We start from the raw sequence: 12338 nt of genomic DNA on the forward strand, positions 1-12338 counted from the left end.
GCCATCCACAACTTGTCTCCTCCATACATCTGTGACCTCGTCTCCCGGTACTTTCCTGCACGCAACCTCCGATCCTCACAAGATCTCCTTCTCTACTCCCCTCTTATCTCCTCTTCCCACAATCGCATACAAGATTTCTCTCGCGCATCACCCCTACTCTGGAACTCTCTACCACAACATATCAGACTCTCACCTACCATCGAAACCTTCAAAAAGAGCCTGAAGACCCACCTCTTCCGACAAGCCTATAACCTGCAGTAACCACCGATCGACCAAACCGCTGCACGACCAGCTCTACCCTCGCCTACTGTATTATCACCCATCCCTTGAAGATTGTGAGCCCTCGCGGGCAGGGTCCTCTCTCCTCCTGTACCAGTTATGACTTGTATTGTTTAAGATTATTGTACTTGTTTTTATGTATACCCCTCCTCACATGTAAAGCGCCATGGAATAAATGGCGCTATAACAATAAATAATAATAATAATAATAATACTCTCCCTGTGTGAGCCTCTGGGAGTTTTGTTAACATTATAAACAGTATACAAGTCTAGCAACTGAACACTCATAGGCAGGAATGAAGTTGTTGCACCAAACATATTGCAACAGTCCCCCACACCCTCCAATACAATATAATGGCTCCCACAATCCCCTCTTCTCAGTATGTTCTCCACAGTCCCCCATAAAGTATAATGCACCACACAATCATGTATACCCAGTATAATGTCCAAAATAGCCTTGCATATAGTATGATGACCCCCACAGACCCGATACAGTAATATGTCCCCCAGATAACCCAACACAGTATGATGATCCCCACAGCCCCAATCAATAGTGTGATGGTAACCACCACCTTCCCCCCATAAAATATGATGGCCTCCACAGACCACCAAACAGTATGGTCACCCCAGACTCCCATAAAGTATAATGACCCTCACAGTCTCCTATACAAAGGTTGTATAATTGTCCCCCACCAGCACCAAGTAGTATGTTCCACCATCCAACTCTCGGAACAAGTAACATAAGAAAAATGAAAAAAAAAAATCCCTTATGCTCACTCAATCCTAGTTCTTTGTCCACTACTGCAGCCTCAATCTCCTCTTCCATCATATCTAGTACAAGCGGCACAATGCAGTGATATCACCATGCCGCCTGATGTCCCCTGCACTCAGCACCATGCAACTTATTTTTGCTTTTCTATAGCACTGCATCTCAAAGATCTGCCATACCACATCAGCAATCGGGTTTGATAAAGGCCTATACCTAAGGACTGAAACGTCACTGCTTTTGTTGGATTGCTTAAATAAAATGCATATTATGCATTTTAGAGTGCCGAGTATCTTGCTATATTTTCTGTTATATGGAGTGGAGCAGAAGGGAGCTAATTAGATCTCATTTGTACCTGTCGCTGTGCTCACATCTTCAATTGTATTTTCCTCTTAAAAATGCAAATGCACTTGAATGTAAAAGGGAAAGATGGCCAGATTGCAGGCAGAAAGAACGTTGAGTGATGTTAATGACCTACTAAACCTGTGTGCCTGTGTCCTGACTGTCAATGTTTTGAGTGTTAGAGAATACAAGCAGAGTAATGGTAAAGGCGGGTGCCTACCCTTGCCTACCCGTCGTTCCAGTCCTGACTGTAATTGCTATGTTGAAGAACTAAGCTTGCTGTGACAATTTACATAATTTTTATTGATGAACATAAAGAGTAAGCTATTCAGGCTATTCGTTACTCGGCGAGTAATTAGATATTCGCCTTGGTATATTCGAGTGACTCGGCCAGCATGTTTGACGCTTTATCTGCAGCCAATGAACATGCTGGGATGGCTTGCCAATCACAGTAATGCTGGTGCCATCTTTGGTGTGGCATTACAGTGATTGGCTAGCCTTCCAGTGTCATAGGGAATATTTAAAGGCTGCCAGCGCCATCTTGCGCACATTGTAGCTGGAATCAATGTATGGAGAGTGTACTGTGAGCGTAGGGAGAGTGTTAGAAGCATATAGGGAGCGTTATTCATTCCAAAATACTTTTAAGATCTGAGATTGTGAAGATTAGCTCTTTGTTAGGTGGGGATAGCGTAGGGAGAGATTTAATAGGAGGGAGAGTAAAAGGCAGGCATCTGGATATTCTCATCATTGCAAGTACATGCCGCAGCTCTCTGCTATTTTCCACTGTGTTGTATAGTAGTCAGTCTTAGGAGCAGACTGTGGTATTACAGTGAAATAGGGAGGGTTTTGTCCACTACCAAAATATACAAATCAGCTATTTTTAGAAGCAAATAATATTAAGTAGTACCAGCATATTCAAAACCATTTTTTTAGCTATATGGTATTCATATGTAGCAGCCTATATTTTTTTCCCCAAAATAATATTCCTCAGTGCCAGCATAAAGGAACATCCATATTAAAAGCCAATTGCTAAATAATATTTCACGTCTATTGCTTAAGTACTTAATATTTTTCTAGCAGCTGTGCGATTGGCGCAAAACCTGTTGAGCTATGGAAACGTCACTATTTACTAGTAATTTCCCTGAGTCTGCTGTAGGTGTGTCTCATAAAGGCGTTGTAAAAAATCCTCCAAAATTTCTATTAGTTAAAAAAATAGCGTATTTTTATCTAGCAGTTGTGCAACTGCTGCAATCCGTGCAGAAATAATCAAACGTCACAATTTAGCAGTGGAATTAATTTTCATTAGCCCATTGTTGCAGTTTGTCAGCAAGGCTATATAAAAAATCTTTTATTGGTTTAATAATAAATAGCGTATCATTATTTAGCAATTGTGCGAATGGTGCAATCCATGCAGAGATAAGCAAATGTTATAATATAGCAGTGGCAATAATTTTCAATAGTCTGCTGTTACAGTGTGTCAGCAAGGCGATAAAACATTCTATTGGTTTAATAAATAGCATATTTTTATCTAGCAGTTGTGCGACTGGCACAATCTGGGCAGAGATTATCAAACGTGACCTTTTAGCAGTGGCAATAATTTTCATTACTCCTCTGTTGCAGTGTTTCTGCAAGGCAATATAAAAAAATCATAATTTTCTATTGGTTTAATAAATAGCATATATTTATCTATCTGTTATGTGACTGGCGCAAAGCCTGCAGAGATACGCTAGCGTGACTATTTACCTGTAATTTATGTCACTCTGCTGTTGCCGTGTATAATATAGCTTAGATCTGAAAAAAAATAGCCACACATTGCTAGATACAGTGAATTTGTACATAAGATCTGTGTGAGGGTACTTATGAAAAATAAAGCCTTTATTTTTTTCAAAACCATAAAGTATTCAATATGAGAAAGAGTGATGTTAAGGGACGTGGATATGGTGGTGTCCGCTAAAGCCATGTGACAGATCCGAAGATGACTGTATCTTGTTCTAGATTCCTGTCAAAGTTTGGTCAGTTCGCAACACCGCTAACGAAACTATCAAGTGCAAGGATGTTGTGGGTTGGATGGCAGACAAAGGATCCATTGTATTGACAAGTAGCAGCATGAAGTTTTCCACATGGTCAAGTGTCAGTCGTCAAGAGGCTGGGCCTCTGAATCCTCTACCTGGTCCTCCTTCCTCCCAGCATAAAGAGTCCCAGGAGACATATGACCTCAATGCTGGCCACTCTGAGGAACGGTTTACATCCTAATTTGTCAGGCCTCTCAATGTGCACAATTAAAGAGGGTCATGAGGAGGTGGAGTGCAGTGATGCCCAAACATTTGAGCACCCACGGCCATGAGAAAGCGATGATGGGGAAGGTCAATTCATGTCTGAAGAGGGGGAGGGTAATCATGAGGTACAGTTCACATCAGGTCAGCCTAATATAGCAACTCAGAAAGAGGATCAGATTGATGAATTGGAAGACGACGTGGTCGATGATGAGGCTTTTGCCATAAAGTCAGACCAGTGAACTATAGTAACCTCTCAGTGATTCACTGCAGGAGATCGTCGTGGGATACTCGTGGATTTCTGCAGATCAGGGAGTATATTGGTTGTTTGTTATTTTAATATTTTTTACAGTGAGATGACACTGGCTTCGGGGATCAAAGTGACAAGTGATGGTGAGTATGTACTCTATGTTATACTGTATGTAGTATGTATGTAGTATGTATGTTTATTTTGCTTATTTCTACATTCAACACATTAGCCAGATGATGGGACTACTACTGTCCCATCATTGGCTAATGTGTCAATCACTGTCATTGTAGCAGGCATAGCCCGATGGGACTTGTAGTCCCACCGGACGATGCCTGTACACACACACACAACCCCCGGCAGGCCCGCACAGGCCCCCGGCAGCCCGCACAGACCCCCGGCAGGCCCATACAGACCCCCGGCAGGCCCATACAGACCCCCTGCAGGCCCGCACAGACCGCGCATCATGATGACATCATTTCAGCAGCCAATCACAGCCATGCCATTAGTTAACATGGCTAACACAACGGGCTCATTGCATTATGGGAACTTCCGATTCCTGTATTCGATATTGTAAAAATATCAGAACTCGGTATCGGAACTCCGATACAGCTAATATCGGCCGATACCCGATATTTGCAGTATCGGAATGCTCAACACTAGTCACAGCCATAAACTTTACATTTGGAGAGAGGTCAACAAGGCCTATGATGAAAGGAACACCATTCTTACTGTAAATCACGGAGGTGGATCACTGATGTTTTGAGGATGTGTGGGCTACAAAAGGCACAGGAAACTTGGTAAAAGTTGAAGGAAAGATGAATGCAGCATGTAGTCAGCAAATAATGGACAAAGTGAAGGTTCTGGAGTGGCCATCTCCTTTTCCTGACCTCAGTATCATTGAGCCACTCTGGGGAGATCTCGAGCGTGCAGTTCATGCTAGACAACCTAGGAATTTACAGGAATTGGAGGCTTTTTGCCAAAAAGAGTGGGCAGCTTTACCATATGAGAAAATAAAGAGCATCATCCACAACTACCACAAAATACTTCAACCTGTCATTAATGTTAGAGGGGGCAATACACATTATTAACAAATGGGGTATCTAAACTTATGATCAGGGTCATTTAGATGTTTTGGGTTGTCATTATGATATGAGAAGAGAAAAAACAGTAGTTTGACAATAAATGGCTTCACCCAAACATTAACCATGAGTGGAGAAAAACTTTTGGTGTTATCATTCACATTCTCTGAAAAAAGGCCAAGAAAGCAAAAACTCTGCCGCGGTATGTAAACTTTTGAGCACAACTGTAATTGCTTGCACCAGACATTTTTAGGGACTTCATAGGTAAAGCGGTCATATGCACATACCAATTTTTAGTTATTTGATCCCAAAAGTTTAATTTACCGTATATACTCTTGTATAAGCCGAGTTTTTCAGCACTTTTTTTGTGCTGAAAATGCCCCCCCTCGGCTTATACACGTCAATTGTCCCAGAAAGATGGCGGGGAGGGGGAGTGGCGGAGCTGCGGGTAACAGAGGCAGGAGCCGGTGGCTGTGGCTAAAGCCTGTGCCACTGCTGTAATAGCACACAGTACCAGCCACCGGCTTCCAGCATACATCCTACTCACCTTCCTGCGTGCCCTTGCTGGCACTGCATCTCATTTATTTCGGTGCCAGCAGCTCTTCCGACTGAGCAATAAAATGGCCCTGCTCATAAAGGTAATGAATATGCATGTCTCTCCACTCCCATAGGCGTGGAGTGCATATTCATTACCTTAATGAGAGGGGCTACACGATCGCTCAACTGGAAGAGATGCTGGTCCCGGGACGACATGCAGTGCCAGCAAGGGCGCACAGGCAGGTAAATAGGATGTTTTTTTTAACGGGAATCATGCATACAAGGTTAGGGGATTAATAGCCATACATACAAGCATAGGAAATAAGGAGCCATGCATACCAGGACAGCAATGGGGGAGCCATGCAGCGTCGGACTCGTGAATATCATTTCAAGGTCTCCACTCCCCCAGGTTCCCCGCCCCCAGCCCAGTAAGCTGCTATGCGGCAGGAAATCTGGGCCGGGCCGCCCTCAATTGTAATGGGAGAGAGAGAGTCCCCTCTATATAGCATTATACCCTATGAGGGGGGCAGCATTATACCCTATGAGGGGGGCAACATTATACCCTATGAGGGGGGGCAGCATTATACCCTATGAGAGGGGCAGTATCATGCCCTATGAGGGGGTGAATTATACCCTATGAGGGGGCAGCATTATACCCTATGAGGGGGAAGCATTGTACCCTATGTGGGGGTAGCATTATATTCTATGAGGGGGTGCATTATACCCTATGAGGGGGCAGCATTATACCCTATGAGGGGGTGCATTATACCCAATGAGGAGGCAGCAGTATATTTTATGTGGAGGCAGCATTACACCTCATGAGTGGGGTGCATTATACCCTATGAGGGGGTGCATTATATCCTATGAGGGGGTGCATTATATCCTATGAGGGGGGCAGCATTATACCCTATGAGAGGGCTATATTCTATGAGATGGCTGCATTATATTCTATAAGGGGACTGCATTATATTCTATGAGGGGGCTGCATTATATTCTATGAGGGGGTACATTATATTCTAAGAAGAGGCTGCATTATACTATATGAGGGGGCTGCTTTATATTCTATGAGGGAGGCTACCCCAACTCCTGCTACATAATTAAGATTTGTACTACCTTATATTATACCCGGATATTAGCATGTTTTACCGCGCAATTCGTGGTATTTATCTCTATTTAGCTACATAGTGGGCCCCAAGAATGATTTTCTCTGGTGGGCCCTAGGTGTTCCAGTCTTACGCTGGAGCCATGCATACAATGATAGGGACAGGAGAGGCATGCATACCAGGACAAGGATGGGGGAGTCATGCATACAATTACAGGGATATGGGAGCCATGCATACAATTGCAGGATGGGAGAGTCACGCATACCAAGACAGTGACGGGGGAGCCATGCATACAATGACAGGGATGGGGGAGCCATGCATACAATGACAGGGATGGGGGAGCCATGCATACAATGACAGGGATGGGGGAGCCATGCATACAATAACAGCAATGGGGGAGCCGAGCCATGCATACATTGACAGGGATGGGAGAGTCATGCATACCAGGACAGCGATGGGGGAGCCATGCATACAATGACAGGGACAGGGGAGCCATACATGCAATGACAGGGACGAGGGAGCCATGCATATCAGGATAGGGATGAGGGGACAATGCATACCCTTCTTATACTCGAGTCAATAAGCTTACCCAGTTTTTCATGGCAAAAATAAGTACCTTGGCTTATACTCGGGTCGGCTTATACTCGAGTATATACGGTATGCCTATAATTTTCTTTCTTCACTTCACCAACATAGACTAGTTAGTGCTGATGCATTACACACAAAACGAATTACAAAAGTATTTAAAGACAGGTTGTAATGTAACAGAATAATTAAAAAAGCCAAGGTGGTGAATACTTTCGCAAGCCATTGAAAATATCCCCATAGTCATATATGGTAGTATAATGCACCCTATAGTCTTACATAGAAATATACTGCATCCTCATAGTCATACATAGTAGTATAATGCATCCCCATAGTCATATATACTAGTAGAATGCACCCTCATAGTCATATATAGTAGGCAACTGAGGCCACCATGGTTGTTATGTCGCTGCAAAATAATCAACTATGGGCAAAAAGATATGAACTGAGGTGCAGAAAAATGTCAAGAGGTGCTCTGGACTAATGAGTCAAAATTTTTAACTGTAGTAAAGACTACACAGAGAGCTGTGAGCTGTTATTAATAGGCTGAGAACTTTTGTGGATAATGGCCTCTTCCGAGAATAACATGAACCCCCAGCTGTCTGCCTTGCCTCAGCTGGTTAAAAAAATATAAGGGACCCCATGCCATTTTTTAAATTAATTTATTTGTTCAATAAATACAAGTACAGAAAACTACACATAAAGCACTGATTATGTATATATCACACTGACATGTTTCTATCTGCAGTATTTTCCTCATTGCTATCTATCTCTATCTTTGAACATCTTTAATAGATAACAGTCTATGCTGAATTTCATTCCATATATGTCACACTGCCAGCACAAGGATGTGGATGTCACATACGTATGGCCCACAGACATGGTCCATGGATCTCACTAGTACTGTTTTTTCCAGTACCAGAAACAACGGGACGTGTGATGAGGGCCTAACAGTGAGCAAATAACACCATTATAAGGCCAAATAAAAACACTATAAAGTGAATAATCAATACCTTCAAACTATGATGAAATATTACCATCTAAAAAACTATGATATGACTGAATGATAGCATTATACATGGACCAGGTAAATATTTGGTAAAATACTAATCAGAGGTTGGTCAGCAAGGGATCATGAATAAAATTGAGGTGAATACTAAACTGAATCTCAGGACATCAATTGTCTTCACCTCTTCGTTATCCCATTCTCGAGATATGATTAGTCCTATCATACAGGAGAAAGAAGCACACACCCCCAGTGAAAACTATCAGATATCTCCCACTTGGTGTAATGAAAATTATTTAGCGGCTAAATAATTTGAATATTAATAAGTCCTCAATGGAGAGGCGAAATAAAAAAAAAAAAAAAGAAAAAAGTGCTTTATTTTGCTGTGCAGCGACTATTACATCCTGTGACCACTTCAACTAAATTTAAAAAAAAAAATATTTAGTGAAAAATCCTTTTTAAAAAATTTTCGGAGATACCAGAGAAGATAATCTTTAAAATATTTTTTTCTACATTTTATTATTTGTGATTGTATTGATTGCCATTTGTTGTCTACTTGTGCAGTGTGAGTTCATTGTGTGTAGCTAGTAGTGTTGTTCAGTAAGCAGTCTCTTTTAGACCTCCTTTTCATGCCCATTTTTGCAGTACATGCACCCTTTATAATCTATGGTGCTGCACATGTCCATGTGCTTTCAAGGACTGTGTACAAACCACACAAAGACATGTCCGTTTTTACCAGTAACATGGATGCCAAGGGCCAATACAAGTCTATGGATCCATGTGAAACATGTTCTACATACGTATGGCATTCTGTGTGCCGTCCATGTGCTGTATGTGTTTAACATAGCAAAATATAGGAGATGCTTTGGAATTGATTTTTCTTTAGTCATGTCGGAAAAAAACGGATGGCACACTGATCCGAAACACTGATGACACCAGTACTGTTTTTTCTGGTACCTGTTATATACGGATGTTTGAAGGGTGCCTTATAGTATGCCACCCTGGGGCTTATATTGGGCTGCACAGGAATATATAAAAAGTTCCAGACTGAGTTGTAAGCATGTGAAGACTGTCCTGTGTGGAGGAGACAAGCCTACCCGTGCAATATAGAAAATTTTAGAAAAGGTTGCAAATTAGAGATAAGCAGACATTCCATTCTGAGACTTAATTCTCTGACTTGTGTGAATTAAGATGCGGGAAAGCTTGTAATTTCTTTGAAAATACACATGGGGAGAGGAGAGAGAGAGAACCTCCCACTAACCATAAGCGCTTACACTCTACTGAAGTAAAAGAGAAAGCCCCGCTATTTAAATAATTAAAAAAAACGACATAGGGACCCCTTTATTTTTGATAACCAGCCTTGCTAAAGCTGACAGCTGAGTATTGAAGTCCACAGCTGTCAGTTTTGCCTGGTTGGTTATCAAAAATACAGGGGAACCTACACCATTTTTTTAAATTTATTTATTTATGGCACAGGTGCTGTCTGATGAATACTCCCATCAGCCGCCACCTGCTCTCGCTGTTATTAGTCTGTTATTGGATGTAGTAGTCTGATCAGTCGATGACTGTGACTTGAGGTAAACTTTTTACCTCTGGTCACAGCTGTGGGCTCATTCTGTAATCTGACAGCGAGGAAGCCTTGGCTTTCTGATTGGTGGTAATGATCTTACTCCCAATCAAAGGCAGTTTTTGCCACACTGGATGTTTGGGCCTCATATTCATGTGAATGGGGTCCAGGTTCTGGTTTTAGTACTGTTCTGGTACTCGAACCAAAGGCTCTTTTTTTTTTTTTTTTTTGAACGGTTCGGCTTAACCCGCCAGGCCCGAATGTCCAGGGGTTCGCCCATAACTAGTCACTACATCGTGTCCGCTGTGTCGAGCAATGCAGAACTGTCAGACCATATGCTTCAGAGACCAGAGATCATGTATGATGGCCCACGTACTGGCCATCACTGTACAATATATGATAATCCACTAAATATCATAGCTACAGAGCATTATGGAAAAACCTGTACCGCCATGCAAAAAGACTTTAGCCTGCTCTCAAATTATTCAGCACTTTGGGAAATGCTGCCAGGCAAGATTTTTTTTCTTACCCGCAAATTGAGTCTCAGTGTTTTTAATTCACATCAAACCGTGGAACCATGATCCTTCTCGGATCGTATTGCTTATCTCTAGCAAGCATTGCTACTGCAGAGGAGAGGGTAGAGGTTTTATCAATGACAGAAAAGAGTGCAGCCACACCAAAGGAGTCTGAAAGTGTCTGCTTGAGTGTGAAGAACAGTTCTACCAAAAAAAGGATTGTAGAACGATGTCTGTGTACGAGAGACAGTGACATGGCACCTAAGAGGGGCAGGCCATATGTCTGTACAAAGTGCCGCTACTGCAGGAGGCGGCTGTAAGAAGGTTGCAACTAGCACTTGCAGAATGAATTTTATGCTGGAAGGAAGTGCCAGCTCAGTCCTGCAGTTTTCAGCAAGTGTCACAACTACTAACATATTTTCAGAACTGGCTAACTCTGTTCAAGACCAATTGTTGCCTCCTGTGAGACTATTGCACCATCCCGCTAACTGCCTCATGCTAGACGTTGTACCTAAGCTTATTGCTTGCTTTTTAGTAAAGATCTTCAACTCATTATGCATGCATCCCGTCCCTAAGTTTGTTTTACTCTGGCATCCAATGTCAAGGGCCATTGTATAAAGTTAGAGGGGTACATCTTCTTACATCCCTATTAAGGATTTTGTACAATATACAACATTGACCAACCACTTTACAAACAGTGGCGCAATCCCTCTGTCTCTCCCGCTGCGCAGGGTAGTATGTAACAGTCTGCTGTGTGTGAATTTGCACAAAGAAGTCACTGTCATTGTAGACCTGTAGATGAAATATACTGCATATGGAACAAAATAGGAGTATTAAAATGAACATGTCACCAGATTTTTGCCAAGTAATCTGTGAGCAGCATAATATAGGGATAGAAACCCTGATTCCAGTGATGTGTCACTGCTGAGCTGCTTAGTATGGTTTTAGTTAAACTAGTGTTTTATCATCAACAGATTATCACTAGAGAACTGTTAAACCTGCTGCCATGTAGTCCTCCATGTTCATGAGCTCTATAAAAGCCTGCCCCCACCACAGATTTGCAGCTGTGTACTCTGTACGTGGGCAGAAAGCTGCCAATCAATGATGTGAGCGGGGCTATACAGAGATCAATATTCAGAGACCTAATAAATCTGCAGCAGACAAAAAAAGTGATTTATTAAAACTACAGCAAGCAGCCCAGTAAGTGATACATCACTTGAATCATGGTCTACGCCTCATCATTATACTGCAGTCAACTGGAGTATCAAATACCTGGTGACAGATTCCTTTTAAACTTGCTCATAATGTTTTAAATCATAAAACATTGTGGAGGTAAAAGTATATACAAGGGGGACATTTTACATCTCACTGTTGAAGCTCTTCAAATGGACAAAACAGAACATGACGACAACAGCTTCGTCTGTATATGTGATGATAAAGCCACGACGATACATTTTTTAATACATTTGTGATATTCCTGCTTCTGAACAGGTCTCTCCTAGGTTCTAACACAGCGCTAGCCCCTGCCTTTTATCTGTAAAAGATCATGTAGGCAAGTAAATGAGGATTTGTTGTATAGTGCCACCTAGTGGCAAACCTTATATCCTTATATGCGTAGTGTCTAAAAATGAATGTATTGGTGTACTAGTTCTTTCTGATCAATAAATGGACTTTCCTCTTCTCTAGATAGAAATTGGAACTGTACTGCCTATTGTGAATAGACCCATTCTGTCTCCAGAGCCATTTCAAGAAGAAATTGAAGAAGAAGAGGAATCTACGCCAAAATTAATTGATGGATCTTCACCACAGGGGCCCTTGTCTCCTGGAGTCCAAACTCCTGAAGCGAGTGGAGGTTTGTGTCATTAGTATTCAGTTACATGAGCTGAGCACACAGATGTACAGTAAAGAAATAGTTTACAATGACCTTTAAATGACTAAAAGCTTTTTTAGAATATTGAATGCTTAACATTTTAGATATTTTACATTTACACGGTCCAGTTTTACTTAGCTGGATTTGTTTCAATTTAGATGTTAAT

General features: G+C 41.9%; 1 protein-coding gene and 1 long non-coding RNA gene across 3 annotated transcripts in view; one reads left to right on the top strand and one right to left on the bottom strand.

The window, feature by feature from the left end:
* The window catches only part of LOC141058119 (uncharacterized), a 157669-nt gene that overhangs the window by 112700 nt on the left and 32631 nt on the right, over positions 1 to 12338 (bottom strand). The window lies entirely within an intron of this gene.
* EPYC (epiphycan) overlaps positions 1 to 12338 on the top strand; it is a 74023-nt gene that overhangs the window by 5570 nt on the left and 56115 nt on the right. Inside the window, exon 2 of the mRNA XM_073554281.1 lies at positions 11989 to 12154. Within this exon, the coding sequence (XP_073410382.1) occupies positions 11989 to 12154 (166 nt within the window). The remainder of the gene's footprint in view (positions 1 to 11988; positions 12155 to 12338) is intronic.

This window comes from Dendrobates tinctorius, unplaced genomic scaffold (assembly GCF_039654945.1).
Source record: "Dendrobates tinctorius isolate UK_male_01 unplaced genomic scaffold, ASM3965494v1 ptg000209l, whole genome shotgun sequence".
NCBI classification, from domain to species: Eukaryota; Metazoa; Chordata; class Amphibia; order Anura; family Dendrobatidae; genus Dendrobates; species Dendrobates tinctorius.